Below are 16,129 nucleotides of genomic sequence, written 5' to 3'. Positions count from 1 at the left end.
TTAGGAAAAACTGAAAGCTTTTTTGATTATGCAGCTGAAAATTAAGAATAACTAAGAACAATTATTATTAAAATAGATTAGTTATGAAATCTGTAATTTAAAACGTTGAATATAAACATAGAAAATGTCTCAAAAAATTAATGATGGGATGGTGGGGTGAAATACTTTGTGTTTTATATATTCTGTTATATATAACTATCTCTGGCTTACACAATTATATTATATAATTACTTTTTTCTTTCTGTATCACCTCTTACTATATTGTAATATTATTATTATTATTAGATTAGATTTTTAGTTCACCCTCCCCACCAGGTGGGCTCAGGGCGGAGATCACCATATATCACCAAAAAATTTGCATGAGCATAAGCGGAAGGAACATCTGCATGCTTTTGTCTTTAAACTATATCAACAATTCAGGGTTTGTGTACATGCATCTTTTGTTATATGAGAAACTCTTAATTGGCTTTATCGTCTAATTGATTTACCTTCAAGGGCTGATGGATCTTTTTCAAATGTGCATATCCATCCAGAGCTTGCACAGGGTTTTTTTTTTTTGCCTCTCAGTGATTTCCTCTTAAACTAAACTGCTTCAATTCTAAACTTCAGTGTTTTGAGCTGATATGAAAACGCTTTCTGCAATATTTGATCTATGTTGACTGTATTAACATGTGCAAGTTAAGTAATGTATCTGAGTAAGTGAATTGCTTTGGTTTGCTGAAATAACTTGGAGAATGGGAAGGAAAAAATGCTATCGAGGTCAGACTCTCTCTCTCTCTCTCTCTCTCTCTCTCTCTCTCTCTCTCTCACCCCCCCCCCCCAACTTACATGTGGATAGCATAGCACCTTTGAAAGACCCAAGCCAGCTAGTTCAGAAAACTGTACAGGAACTCTCTATTAAGTGAAATTTTGATTTTGCCTTTAGCAGTGCAGGCGGCACTTAAAGGATGTGGTTATGATGTGTAGCTGGGGTTCTTCTCAAGCCATTTTGTATCACATCCTCCATTGGTCTTGTCGTGAGTCATCCTTCACTGGCTAGCTGCGAGGGCACTCACAGCTAGCCAGGCCTCGCTGAGGCTTCCTAACTCCTCCAGCAAGCGCTGTGCATCTCCTCAGGAGGTCCGGTGCCCCACTTTAAGAATTCATGATTGATACAGTTGGTGCAGGGTGATGCTGATTTTGGACTTTGCTTGAAGCTAGCTAAGATGCTGTGAAGCTGGCTGCTCTGTGAAGTGGTCTGCACTTAGCGCCAACAGATATTTTTTCTGTTTTTATTCTGGACATGCAGGGGTGAAAGGAGAAGTTTCCAAAGAGTGGAAAGAACACCTTGGCTGCCTTCTACAAACCACTTAACAAGATTCATTCTCATAGAGTCCCTAAGTTCAACTTGGCTTAAAGGCCAAAAGCTTAAGTGGTTTATGTTTTGCACTGAATATTAAAGCTGAAATGGCAGTGCCAGAAATTTAAAACAGGGAACAAGGAACATGGAATAAAACCTCAATGCAGTGGATGTTAAATCTGAATTCTGCTTGGGAAACAGACCCTTGAAACAAAAGCTATTTTAAAAAGCTACAAACCATGAAAGCAGGAAAAAATGCAAGTAGGCCTAGGGTGGACAGCATAGAGGAAAATAATGAGAGGCAAGAGAGATGAGAATCTCACCTTGTCCAGAGTGGGCTTTAAACTTCATTTTGCTTGTTGATTGAGATGTAGAAGCTTTAAACGTCTAAGGAATGGGCTCCGCAATAAGCTGCTTGTGTAAAAATGTAACTCTGATGAAGGAAATGAAACGAGACTGATTATACCTAGGAATCTCGACAAAGTCAAGATATCAGACGCAAGACGCAAGTTGATTGTTTTACAGTCTTAGTTAAGATATCAGAAGCAAGTCATAAGCCGATTTTTTTACAGCTGACAAGACTTACACTGAGGGCTTTTTTCTGGGAAAAGAGGTGGTGGAACTCAGTGGTGGAACTCAGGACCATATAATGATGTCACTTTGGTTCAGCTGGAACAAGGGGGGAGTTTTGTAAAGTTTAAATGGCCCTCAACAAAAATGGTCACATGGCTGGTGGCCCTGCCCCCTGATCTCCAGACAGAGGGGAGTTTAGATTGCCCTCCGCACCGCTCAGGCGCGGAGGGCAATCTAAACTCCCCTCTGTCTGGAGATCAGGGGGCGGGGCCACTGGCCATGTGACCATTTTCAAGAGGTGCCGGAACTCCGTTCCACCGTGTTCCAGCTGAAAAAAAGCCCTGCTTACGCTAATTGGAGCTTTCACCATTTCTACTTAATTTCATGTATAGCTGTGGAATTTCATTTGAATGGCACCTCTTGGTTGTTTAGCAGCTACAACAATTTTTCCTTGGGAGCTGTGAACTAGGGATTGTTGTTTTATGTTTATTGTAACCCCATGGTTGAGGAATTGTGGAACATTTTGTTCATATTTATATAAAATATCATTACCAGGTTTTGTAAAAATCCATTTATTGGACTAGTAGACATTTTGTCAAGTTGTAGATTTGTTATATGTGGATTACAGTTTAGTAAATGAGTTGTATTCTACTGTTGTATACACAGTATATTTTTTATTTGTTCTAGAGGAAAATAAAGCCAGAGGTGTGTGGTACTTCCCCCTCCCCAAGAATTGTAAGAATTATGATAGGCATAGTTGCCTTTAAAGTACTGAGTGTCCTGGGGAGATGTAATGACTGACTCTAGAGGGCTTAGACTGGAGTAACTCTGGATTGCATGGTCAGTGTCAGTTAAACCACCATAAGGGGACTGTTATGAAGCTAAAATCAGTTTAATTTGCATTGTATACAGCCTTTGAATATAAAATATTGGAGGAAGGGGGAGGAATTCAAAGTAAAACAGAACGCTACGTGTAAGTCTGTTTTTTTTGGGGGGGGGGGCTTCATCCACTGTCACACTCCCAAAATATGAAAGCCAAATTAAGCAGTCAGACGATGCGCATGCATGGTACCTGTATGCACCTGTATACATGGTTCATGCACATACAGTGTCTTCTACTGAGTTCAATAGAATAAAATTAATAGGCTTGTGGAAAAATACCCTCCAGCCTAGAGTTTACCCGAATAATTCAGTAACTTGGACTATTCTTTGTGAGTTGGAACCCAGCTGCAAAGGCATAGCTGGCAGAAAGGAGAGGGGCTGGGAGTAGCTAGCATTAATTCCTATGGGGGGGGAAGTAAAGTAGTATCTGATATAAGTAGGTGGCTCTAGTTCAGGAAAGCTCATGCCGGAAGACAGTTGCTTGTTACCGTAGTGAGTGAGAAACCTTCTGTCTACCTGTGATAGTGAATGGCCACTCACGAATGGGGTCCTGTAGGGTGGGTGGGGGCTTAGGCATGAGTTGGTATCTGGCATGTCTTTGTGCAGAGAGCATGCATGCTCTCTCACACACCATGTGACTACACATTGAGAGATGTTTGTAACAATCAGCTCCTCTCTTCTATCCACCTGCAGTAATACAAGGCTATATACCACATAATATATGCTTTAAAATACCACATTCATCATTCTATGGCTGCTGTGATATTTAAGCCAATTGGATTACTTCTGTATTTAAAGTATGTCTGTCTGAGGACTGAGTCTTACAGAATGATTATTTCTATTACTTTTGCCAGTTAATGGACTGTAACAGCAGCTGTGGAAATAGAAGATGCTTGAGTTTGTTTTCAGTGTTTTCAGGCATTCACAGATTGTGAAGAATCTCTGAAAATTTAAGAAATGTGATTTATGTTTTCAAGTGTAGCTATGCAATTCCTAAGGGCTGTCGTTCTCCTGCATTCCACTGTGTGTTGATTGTTTCCTAGGAGGAGATCTGGAAACAAGCTTTAGTCTCCTCTGCCTATCTGAATAAAGGTAGCAGGTGTTCCGTGAGTTTGGAGTCTTTCTTGTGGGGCTGGGATGGGGGGACACTTGGAGAAAAACATAACATGTAGCTATACTGAAAAGTGAGAGCTGCTTATTGAGAGAATACCAGAGGGACAAAGTGAGATGTTAAGCAAAACAAGAACCAACAGTGGATTTGTCTCTCAACTAATACACTTCATCATGAAATGAAGAATATTTATATAGAAAAGGTGAAGTGAAAGTATTGCTTTGTTATGTCTATGTTATGTTTTTCTATCATTACGGTTATTTCAGGAAAAATTCTATAAATAAAAATTTACAAGTCTTGCTTGAAAATGCTGTGTGTGTGTGTGTGTGTGGGTGTGGGTGTGGGTGTGGGTGTGGGTGTGGGGGGGATGCTCCTCTTGTAGGTTTTTAAGAGAGCCATTGTTCTCCACATCAGCTGCTACTGGTAGTGGGCTGGATCCTGTGATGTTTGAGGCTTTGTGTGTTGTGTTTCTAGAACGTGTCTTGGTAAAACAGTGTTGCTGTTTAATGCGTGCTTGATCTGTTTCTTGCAGGATGGAGCAAGAGGCTTCCCAGCTAGAGAAGAAACACGTGCACAGTGTCTACGAAAGCACAGCCGCCTGCTTCAATGACCTGCAGAGTAAAGCATGGCCTCGGGTTCGACAGTTTCTACTGGAACAACAGCCAGGAAGCATCATAGCCGACATAGGTAAGCTGTGACTTTTGCAGGCACTGAAGCATTAGAGATTAAACATTAGTAATAGAAGGCAGGGATTCTCTAACACATTCTGTACAGTACCCTGTTGGAAATTTTGGTTTTCCTTTACACTCTGTTGTACGCCCCAGGTTATGTTCCAGTTGGCAGCAGAGGGTAGGACCCGAAGCAATGGGCTTAAATTACATGCACAAAGGTACCGGCTGGATATTAGGAAAAACTTTTTCACGGTCAGAGTAGTTCAAAAGTGGAATCAGCTGCCTAGGGAGGTGGTGAGCTCCCCCTCACCGGCAGTTTTCAAGAGGAGGCTGGATGAATACTTGTCAGAGATGCTTTAGGCTGATCTTGCACTGGGCAGGGGGTTGGACTAGATGGTCTGTATGGCCCCTTCCAACTCTCGTGATTCTGTGGTTCTGTTCTATGTAGTTGCTTGTTGAACAAACGCATCGGAATGGTAAAGCTTGGTGGAATCCCCATACAGAGGGAAAAACAAACCCCACTAGCTCTGCAAATGGTGCTATTTGCATCTGTCTTCATAATTAATTTCTTCCTGGTTTTATGGGCTGAAGGCCATCCTAGAGCAGCAATTACATTCTCTGAGCATCGTATGACATTCAGTTTTTCTTCTATTGCTTGGTTCCACACACTGGAGAAGTTAATGTGCTTCATATAAAAGAGTAAGCTGTTATTCTTTGAAAAAATTGTTTTAAGTTTTATATTCAGAGCCAAAATCCAAGCTCTGGCTTCTATGGAATCAGCTCTTCTGTAGTCTAAGTATAACCCTCTCTGGCCTGAATTCTTCCTTTTCTTCATATTCCCGGTTATGTTTGATAAGTACTACTTAAGACCTATAGGTCAGAGGAGTAGAGTAAGAAAGAAAGAAATTTGCTTGCTTATTTATCCTCCTAAGATACCTAGGGTTGGATCCTGCCAGCTTTTCTTCTCAGACTTGCTTGATTTTCCTCCCAAGTGCAGGCCCCTTCCCACATGGTTTTTGTCCACATGGGTCCCCAGTATAACCCTTTCAGGAGATGGAAGTGGCCCCTCCTCCTCTCTTCTGTCTGCACAGAAGCTGATAGGATCCAACCTGTTCGCTCCAACCCAGAGCCCCAAATGTACTCTGTTCCACAGGCAGAGTCCAGCGAGTCTTAGAGCCTTGCTACAAGTGACATTTTACACGTGAAGGATAAAGGATCATTTTCGCAAGTCTTTCTGGGAACTGAAGTTCCTCTCCCCCACCGCTTTTCCTTTTGTTCCTTCCCCTCGCTGCCTGAAGAGACAGAGAAAGCCTGCGGCAACAACTTTTGCATATCGTTCCTCCAGTCACAAGCCTGTTCTCAATGATCTTTGGGGCAGGCAGCTGCAACTTTCTCAGCTTTCTCCGGAGCATTCCCCCCCCCCGCCCCCCAGCAAGACGATTTGCAAAAGCTGATGTTGCCGTAGGCTCTCTCTGTCTCTTCAGGCAGCGAGGGGAAGGAACAAAAGGAAAAGGGGTGGGGGAGAGGAACTTCAGTTCCCAGAAAGACTTGCGAAAATGATCCTTTATCCTTCACGTGTAAAATGTCACTTGTAGCAAGGCTCTTAGCTTCTCATTCATGTTATGCATCCCTTATTTCATTATTGTTTATTGTATGTTGATTTTAAAATTGTTGTTTTCTTGTTTTTACTGATTTTAACTTGTTCACCGCCCAGAGCCCCTGAGAATGGGTGGTTTATAAATTGAAATATAATAATAATAATAATAATAATAATAATAATAATAATAATAATAATAATAATAAGTTGAGTGGCTGCCTTTCTGTTCCTGTGACTGGGGAAGGAGTTTGGTGTGTGTATCAGAATCCCTGCAGATGGAGCAGTTGTAGGGCAATATCTTTTCTGTACGTGACTTTCAGCACATGTAACTGTTTTGTTTTGAAAAATGTAATAAGATCCATGCTATATCAGACCAAAGATTCACCTAGTTCAGCACCATTTTCAATAGCGCCCTTATAGATGCCTTTGGGGAAGTTTGCAAATTAGGGCATGAAAGCAACATTGTTCTGCATTTCGTCCCTGACATCTGATACCAAGGCTTTGAACCTTGAGTTTCAACTGTGTCACCATGCCTAATAGCCATGGATAGATGGTTCCCCAATGATGCTGTTTAATCCTTTTAAAAGGTTCACCTAACTAGCAGCTGTCTCCCCATCTTGGGGAACTAAATAAAATTCCATAAGTGAATGATGGCATTGAGTGGAAAAATACTTCTGTTTATTTGTTCAGAAGCTACTGCCAATCAATTTCATTAAGTGACTTGGAGCTTCTAGTGTTTTGAGAAATATAAAACATAGGGATGGTGTTGAAAGAGGAAGGCTAATACTGTCCCTTTCTCAGGTTTCAGAGGACAAACCAGAAAGTTAGAAACATAGAGTCTCTGTCTATGAGATATCTGACTCGTGAAGAAGAAGTGTTGGGAGATGCAGTGTTATCTGGGAAGGGTAGTTTAAAAAGACAGAGCCAGCAGCAGGGCAAAGACTTTGCTATACACTGGAGCTGTGTGAAGGGGCTATGAAATGCCAGAAGGGAAACTTCAGCCCATTATAACTTCTCTAGGTCCAAGCCTGGCTCTGGAAGGCAGCTCCAGCCCGTTTCCATTCCTCGCTGCCCTCTGGTTGTGATCCCACACAGTTTTAGACTGAAGAGGTGAAATTGACAGAACCTTTGGGGAAGTGAAGATGAAATTAACAAACCCTCTGAGGAGCGATCTGCACCAGCTCTGTCTTTTTAAACTGAGCTTCCTGGCTAACGTTACATCTCCCTACACTTGATGAACATGTTCCAAGGCATCTCATGTAGAGAGACTCAGGGATCTGTTTACCATTTGCTCTTTATTACCCTGGCACTATCCTTTGATGGGCAGATTCCTGTTCTCAGGACTTCCTCTTCATGGCACCTCCTCTTCCTCTTTGTCACAATCCCCATCCTTTTCTCACCATCTTGCATAATGGATACAGGATTCGTCCTGTCATCCACTAGCATCCTTAGACTTGATAGAGAGCTTGCTCTCCTCTTTCCTATCAAGTATGGAGTTCCTACAATAAAGAACTCTCATTTCTTTTCTAACCCTTAATTAAAGCTCTGAGTGTGAGTTTGATGTTTTCTGTCTGCCAGGCAGACCAACCAGGCAAGCTCTGACACCCCCATTTTCCCTGCAAATGATGTAACTCAGCTAATAGTTGGACCCAGCAGAAAATTTCCAATAATGGAGGGGGAGGGAGATTTTCACTGATTCCCCCACCCATTACAGACCTCTAACCCTCTGCCTTGAGGTTCCCTGTTCCCCAGGAAAAATATTTTGGGGAGCAGTATTGGGATGGAAGAGGTGAGAAAGGCCTGTTCCACTGACAGAAGTCCCTTCCGTCACTGAACGTTATATCTGGATCCAACCCATCAACCGCACTCCAGAGCAGAATTAGATGTGCTTAAGTGTGCGGAAGCTCCTGGTAATATGTACCAGTGAGACCACAGGAGTGAGCTGTGGTTCAGATCCTCTAACTCAAGCAAGCTGTTGCATTTCAGCCTCTCTCTGCCCTTCCTACATAGAGACAATATGGAGATAATTTCCAGAAGAAATGTGCAGGCCATTGCTTGGAAATGTTGCTCTCTTATTATTTTAATGTGCTCTGTTGCCCTCCCGTAGCTCTTGTGGCCTGGCTTTGCAGATAATGTTTCCTTTTAGCAGACCAAGAAGACACAGCGCCGGTTCTGAAAGTAATTTCAGGCTTTTCAACTGAGGTGTTATTAATACAATGATTTCTTTCACCTAGCAGCCACCCCACTGTAAATGTTATTCTCTATCACTTGCCTATAACTGTGACATGTTTTCCAAAACCTTATTGGGGAAGAAAATACATGAGAGTGACTTTGCACTGAAATGGCTCATTTCATGGCAGTATTTCCAAACCATTCCCACAAGGAGTGAGTCAGAAAGGGCACTCTGTCGTTACCCTTCACACATAACCGATGCGCACCTGTAATGAATATGAAGCTGTGCTCCCATCTAGTAAGGGACACCTGGGTGCAGAAAAGCAGGATTTGAATCCAGCAGCACTTTAAAGACCAGCAAGATCTTCAGGGTGTAAGCTTTCAAGAGCTGAAGCTCCATTTCTCAGATGTGGTCTCTGCACGGCTTTTTTTCTGGGGAAAGAGGTGGTGGAACTCAGTGGGTTGCCCTCGGAGAAAATGGTCACATGGCCGGTGGCCCCGCCCCCTGATCTTCAGACAGAGGGGAGTTTAGATTGCCCTCCATGCTGAGCGGGCGTGGAGGGTAATCTAAACTCCCCTCTGTCTGGAGATCAGGGGGCGGGGCCACCGGCCATGTGACCATTTTCAAGAGGTTCCGGAACTCCATTCCCCCTGCGTTCCAGCTGTAAAAAAGCCCTGCGTATCTGACTCTTAAAAGCTCATGCCCTGAACATCTCGTTGGCCTTTAAGGGGCTATTGGACTTGAATCTTGCTGTTCTACTACAGACCCACATGGTTGTCCACCTGAAATTATGTGCAGGAGCTGCTTTCCTAACAGGTACAAATGTGCTGGCAGAGGTACAGCTGCATCATAGTCCTTATCCAGGCCCCACAGAACTGGCTAGAGGCATCTGCTAATGCAGAGCAGGGTGTGTGTCTCGTCCACAACCAGTGGTTGTTGCATGTGCCTAGAAGTGGTTTCTGGCCCCAAATGAAAATGCATTTTGATTTTCCTACCCGAGAAGCTCTGGAAAATGAATAGGAATGCTGTGTACATGGGCTGGCATTAGAACGATGAACGCAGACAGCTGCTGTAAGGCAAGGAGCCTGGTTGTGTAGCTGGGATCAGGGATAGAAATTGTGGGATCAGTGCCAAGGCCCTCGGTCCTTTGAAGGGCCCACCACTGATCACAGCCTGCTCTCTCTCTCTCTCTCTCTCTCTCTCTCTCTCTCTCTGAGTTCTGGCAGTGGTTGCTCTGACCTCTCCTCCGTCTTCTCTGGCAAGCATTCCACCATCACAGGGGGACTCAGTAGCTCTTCCTTTTTCTTCCATCCTTCACTGCCTGATAGAGGACCGCAGAAGTGGCTAGTCACCTGTTCACTTACCTGCTCAAGTGAGCAGTGCTGACTGCTAGGAGCAGTAGCAGCTGCAGCCATTGCAAGGGTCAGGACAGCCTACCCAAGCAGTCATGGCAGCTCATTTGCAGTGGCAACAGGCAGAAGCACATGCCGTTCTCTTTTCTGCCCTCTCTGCATTATGGCTGCCTCTGGGAGGGGCCTGCTGGTCAGCCTCATACCATAAGAGCCTAAGAACATAAGAGAAGCCATGTTGGATCAGGCTAATGGCCCATCCAGTCCAACATTCTGTGTCACACAGTGGCCAAAAAAACAGGTGTCATCGGGGTGTCTGCCAGTGGGGAAGGGACACTAGAAGCCCTCCCACTGATTGCCCCCCCCCAAAACCACCAAGCATACAGAGCATCACTGCCCCAGACAGAGAGTTCCATCTATACCTTGTGGCTAATAGCCACTGATGGACTTCTGCTCCATATGGTTGTTGTGGGTTTTCCGGGCTGTATTGCCGTGGTCTTGGCATTGTAGTTCCTGACGTTTCGCCAGCAGCTGTGGCTGGCATCTTCAGAGGTGTAGCACCAAAAGACAGAGATCTCTCAGTGTCACAGTGTCTTGTGACACTGAGAGATCTCTGTCTTTTGGTGCCACACCTCTGAAGATACCAGCCACAGCTGCTGGTGAAACGTCAGGAACTACAATGCCAAGACCACGGCAATACAGCCCGGAAAACCCACAACAACCATCATTCTCCAGCCGTGAAAGCCTTCAACAATATATCACCCCTCAGTCATCATTTCTCCAAGCTAAAGAGCCCCAAGCGCTTTAACCTTTCTTCATAAGGGAAGTGTTCCATCCCTTGAATCATTCTAGTTGCCCTTTTCTGCACTTTTTCCAGTTCTATAATATCTTTTTTGAGGTATGGTGACCAGAATTGTACACAGTATTCCATATGAGGCCATACCATTGATACTAGCTGATTTGTTTTCAGTTCCCTTCCTAATAATCCCCAGCATAACATTGGCCTTTTTTATTGCAGTCGCACACTGTATCAACATTTTCAGTGAGTTATCTACCACAACTCCAAGATCTCTTCTCTTGGTCAGTCTCTGCCAGTTTGAACCCCATCATTGTGTATTTATATTTGGGATTTTTGGCCCTGATGTTCATTACTTCGCACTTGGCCATGTTGAACCCTCCCCCCCCTGCCTCTAGAATTTGCCCTGCTCAGCTGGCTGTGTTGCCTGGGGCTGGTTGTCCTTAACAACAGCAACAACAACAACAGCAAACAACAATATTCGATTTATATACTGCCCTTCAGGACAAATTAATGCCCACTCAGAGCAGTTTACAAAGTGTGTTATTATTATCCCACAACAATCACCCTGTGAGCTGGGTGGAGCTGAGAGAGCTAAGAGAGAGCTGAGACTGACCCAAGGTCACCAAGCTGGCTTCAAGCGGAGGAGCAGAGAATCAAACCTGGCTCTTCAACTTAGAGTCCGGCTGCTCTTAATCACTACACCAAACTGACTCTTAGGAAATATGCACAGAGAGGATTGAAGATTCAAATGAAAGGTTTGAATTCACTTCTAGTCACTATTTAAAGTTGATCTTTACTGCTGTTAATGTTAAGGAGCAATACTTTTCCTGTTGTGAAGAGCTGCACAAATGTTTGTACCATGGTGGAGTTGTGTATTTGGGTGTTTGCTTTTTCCTGTATGGGGGATGAGAACTCTTTCCATAACAGTTCTTATTTTCTCTACCCAAAGGTTGTGGGACTGGGAAGTATCTCGGTGTCAACAGCCAGGTATATAATCTGGGGTGTGATTACTGTGGCCCTTTGGTAGAGATTGCAAGAAATAATGGCTATGAAGTGATGGTCTGTGACAACCTTAATCTTCCTTTTCGGGGCCAGTGCTTTAACGCAGTCATCTCTGTTGGAGGTAAGGAAGTTAAAACAGGAAGCATGTCTGACAAAAGTGTATGTTCACTGTGCTTTTTGATAACCATGAGAAATATAATTAGCACAATAAACATAAGAGTAAGAGAAAACTTTGTAATTATATTTGTCGTAGAGAAAATTGGAAGCCTCTTTAGTTTATATAGCTTTTCTCTCTTTGTTTTGTTATTTTTCTGTTTTTCGTTATTCTTTCTTTTATAAAAATAGTTTAAAAAATACAATCAGAATGTACTCAGAATGTTTTTCAGTGTACAATGCTCAGCTTTACATCTATGCCTGCTTGTTTTCTCCTGAGAAGAGTAGAAATGGTAACCATTCTTGCCAACATCTCTACAAAGATTTTATTTTTTCTTGCAGCAGTCTCTAGCAAACAGAGGTATATCAAATGTAATTTTTTCTTTAGGTTAGCATAAAAGACCAAAACTGAGGTGCAGCCTGGGGGTAGAAGGAGCAGAATCAGTTCTTGGGTGCATAACAGACCACAGAGAACTTGTCATCCACTCCCCTTTCTGGCTGGTACAAATTGAACCGGCAGGATTAGGAAAAGTGCTGCCTTTTAATAATAATAACAACAACATTGGATTTATATACCACCCTTCAGGATGACTCAGAGCGGTTTACAAAGTATGTTATTACCCCCACAACAACAATCACTCTGTGAGATGGGCGGGGCTGAGAGGGCTCCTAGAAGCTGTGACCGACCCAAGGTCACCTAGCTGGCTTCAAGCAGAGGAGTGGGGAATCAAACCCGGTTCTCCAAATTAGAGTCCTGAGCTCTTAACCACTACATCTGTGATCCTATGACTCCTTTTCCCTGAGTTGGATCCTATGACTGTTTTCTACCAAAACAAAGAGACTTTCTATCTGAGGAAGCTTTGATGACTGCTATTTAGAAGCAGGTTTCCTAAGTGCAGCACCATCAGAAAGCTGGGCGGGAAGGAATTAACTATTGCCTGGAATGTAGGGCTTGAGTGGCAGGCTGCTCCCTCCTCTCTGATTGGTCAGGACCAGGCTGAAAGGAGTCAGTTGGATTCAGATAGGATTATTCAGAGTGGGTGTGAGAGTCTGACAGGGAAGGTCAGACACATTACCCTCATGAGTGGGGGAAGAGAAATCTTTTGCTTCAACTGTCCTGAAGAGGAATTCTATTTAGGAATTCAAAATATAAGTGTAAGCATAAGCTGAAGCCTGCTTGACACAGACACTATAGTACTGGGAGTGTGTTATGGCAAGAGTAATTGAGTAGTAGGTGGAGACTTCCTTTCAAACCAAAAGAAGGAGGGTTATATCTTCTGAGGAGGAGAAGATTAATTCCTGCACAGTTTCTAAATGAAGTTTGGCTCTGAGGAGGACCCCGGGTCTGTTGTGAAGTGAAAACAGTTTTAAACTAATTCCAGGAAACCTGAATTGTCAATGGGAGCTCTGTAAAGAAACATTGTTGCTGTAACTAACATACTAAGTAAAACACCTCTTACGTGTTAAGAACCAATATTATAAGAAACTAAGCTTTGAGGACATGATTTTGCTTGTTACTCAAAGTGTATTCTGCAATACCAACAAAATTTTACCTCTTCGCTTCAATCCATTGAGTGTACTTATTCAATCCCTGCCTGTTAAATAAAGTTATTTCTTTTGAGTGTTATAGAAGCCTTTCTCCATCAGAGGAGGTCTTAGCAGAAGAAAATCATAGGATTCAGCTTAGTGGAAGGAAGTCTTAGGATCCAACCCAGTATATATAGAGTTAGAGATATTTAAACATTTATCTATTATGTATCCAGAACATTTTTAATTTTTTAATTAATGTTCTGAACAATTCAGGTTTCAGAGAACTTTAATAGTTTAATCAAACTAATTGATTGGTTAAAGGTTACAGCCGGCTTTAGTGACTCCATAAGTTTATCAACTGGAATTTATAGGCTAATATGCGAAGTTAGGTAAAAAATTGAATGGGATAGGTTTGCAGTTAGGGGCCAACCATGCTCCCCCCATCATCTTCATTTCTCATAAGAAGAGCCCTGTTGGATCAGACTAGCAGTCCATGTAGTTGAACAACCTGTTTTTCACAGTGGCCATGGCACTGGTTGTGTGTGTACGCACACGTGTGCATTTTCAGCCTCCAAAGAAGGGTTGGTGTTTTGTACTAAAACTGAAACTGACCAGTTCTGAGACAATGTCTGGAGAGGACACAAGGCAAAAAATCTAGCAAAATTGATCATCCGGAAAGCTGAAGCCAGGGAAATGGAGGATGGAGCAATTAAAGATATGTCACTCAGTCCTGAAGGGCTGTATTCACCTTAATACTGTGTGTCATAATGCACAGAATGTACTGAAATGACTTACTTTGCCCTCCCTTGTGCTGTCATGCCAAGTTGTTTGGCTAGCTCTTCATAAACAAGGTCATGTTGATTGTGTATGAGTACAGAAAAAAATACAGGATGCAGTGTGTGGGTACAGAATCTGGCTTCCTGGGGTCTTAGCATTTCTTTCTTTTTTCTGAGGCAAGTTTCTAGAAGTTACAGCAGTGAAGATGAAGTTCTAGACGTGCAATTTTCTGCCAAAACAACAACAACAGTGTGTGCTTATATACTGCCCTTCTGGACAGATTAGTGCCACTCTTAGAATGGTGAGCAAAGTCACTGTTATTATTATCCCCACAATACAGCTGGGGAGCTGGGGCTGAAAAGAGTGGGTTACACAAGGCCACCTGCAGAGTTCCTGGTAGTAGTGGGAGTTGAACTAGCAGAGTGCTGATTTGCAGCCCAGCCACTTAACCACTATACCATGGCAGCAGAAAAACTCAGAAGAGCCTTTCCTGTATAGCCTGTTATAGCCTTTCCAGTGATTAGAAGCCAGAACTATGGAACTCCACTGCCACCTTATGACTAGCAAACCATAACGAATGGTACAAAATAACACCATTTATGCCAGTAGCAAAACTGAGATTTGTCTGGTGCAGAATTGTAATGGTGATGGAGTATTTTTTGTTTTTCAGTATAGCACAGAGCCTGTTTATTGCCGAACATAAATGCCGTGTTTTACTTCTTTTCCAGTGATTCACCATTTCTCCACTAAACAAAGACGAATCAAAGCAATAAAAGAGATGGCCAGAGTGCTGGTACCCGGAGGCCAGATGATGATATATGTCTGGGCTATGGAGCAAAAGACTCGGCGTTTTGAGAAACAAGATGTGTTTGTTCCATGGAACAGGGCCTTGTGCTCCCAGCTCCTTTCTGAACACAATCCGGCTGAGCTTAGGCGTGATCTTGCACATACTGTAAAACGGGAAACTCTGCACTCGCAGCGGCTAATAGACTCTGAATATGGCTACCCTCTTGCCCTTGATCAGAAACATCCTCACAGGACTGAGGGCTGCTTAGCTGAAGCTTGTTGTGTGAAAATGTCTGATGAGGAAGAAAACCGATTTTACAGTGTCCTGGGAAGATCTTTTCGCGCGTGGTTCTCCTCCAGATCTTTAGACGAGTCGACATTGCAGAAGCCAAATGGGAAGATGGAGCCTTTGAAAAACACAGTTGGGTGGATGAACCGCACGGTATCAGTCCAGCCCTTGAGGCACTGCAGTTTAGATTTAGGTTGTCAAGGAGCTCTGCTGAAAGGGCCAAGGTTAGATGACTACAATGAAATGTTTATGAAGCATGTCACTTGCAAAAAAATGGAATGGTTGAAGGCCTCTAGGTCGTTGAGGGACTTCAATGGCGAGCCACCTGCATTAGTTCGAAATAAGAATGGAGAAACCTTATTTCTGCGTGGTCCTGTAGAAAAGTTAAGCAACGGCTACATTTATCAAGGAAGTGGTCATCCTCTTTCCGGCAAACATTTTAAAAGGACATCCTCTATGGGCTCCAGTGAATCTATTGTGGATACTGCTGTAGCCCTGGAAGACCAGACCGCGCACAGACTGGACACAGAAGCCTTCATGCGCTATTACCATGTTTTTCGGGAAGGGGAACTGTGCTCTCTGTTGGAAGAAAGTGTACCTGAGGTTCACATCCTAAGTTCAAGCTATGATCATGGAAATTGGTGTATTATTGTTGAGAAAAGAGATGTGCCACAACAAATATAACTGGGGGGGGGGCAGTACCCCAAGAGCTTCTGACTCTAAATTCTGTGGAATTTTAGAGAATTTTTTTGTCTGTCACTCATTTTATGTGCATCTGTATGATCTGTGTATTGTGAAAAGAGGTACTTGACATTTGGCGGAAACATCGGCTTTTACAAACATAATTTTGATACTGCTTTTATAAACTTTTTCTTTTAGATAAGGGGCAAGGGACACATATATATTGTCAGCCCTGAGCCTGCAGGCAATCAACCTGTGTGAATCTTTTGTTTACCGAGATTTTGGTTCAGGAATTTACACATTGCAATCGAGGCCCTTGGCTTTGGGAAATGACTTATTTATTTTTTTGCTATCTTGACTCAATATATGAGGCTCCCAGGCAGAGTCTTGAAACTGCACTGTGCCATGGAAGAAGCA

General features: G+C 43.1%; 1 protein-coding gene across 1 annotated transcript; it reads left to right on the top strand.

The window, feature by feature from the left end:
* Positions 1–4,429: 4,429 nt before the first annotated feature.
* On the top strand, positions 4,430–15,876 carry TRMT9B (tRNA methyltransferase 9B (putative)). The gene is made up of 3 exons (XM_054990474.1): positions 4,430–4,592; positions 11,444–11,617; positions 14,685–15,876. Exons 1-3 carry the CDS (start codon positions 4,439–4,441, stop codon positions 15,713–15,715), a joined length of 1,359 nt encoding a protein of 452 aa, XP_054846449.1. The 5' UTR covers positions 4,430–4,438; the 3' UTR covers positions 15,716–15,876.
* The last annotated feature ends 253 nt before the right edge of the window (positions 15,877–16,129 follow it).

This window comes from Eublepharis macularius, chromosome 10, assembly GCF_028583425.1.
Source record: "Eublepharis macularius isolate TG4126 chromosome 10, MPM_Emac_v1.0, whole genome shotgun sequence".
NCBI classification, from domain to species: Eukaryota; Metazoa; Chordata; class Lepidosauria; order Squamata; family Eublepharidae; genus Eublepharis; species Eublepharis macularius.
The sequence above is the reverse complement of the archived record's forward strand: the minus strand, read 5'-3'. Positions and strand labels throughout refer to the sequence as shown.

Excerpts from the sequence above, each read along its gene's own strand:
- TRMT9B (XM_054990474.1), top strand. The coding sequence starts at position 4,439 with ATGGAGCAAGAGGCTTCCCAGCTAGAGAAGAAACACGTGCACAGTGTC. Across the intron at positions 4,593-11,443 it reads AAGCATCATAGCCGACATAG|GTTGTGGGACTGGGAAGTAT; the intron begins GTAAGCTGTGAC and ends CTCTACCCAAAG. Across the intron at positions 11,618-14,684 it reads CGCAGTCATCTCTGTTGGAG|TGATTCACCATTTCTCCACT; the intron begins GTAAGGAAGTTA and ends CTTCTTTTCCAG.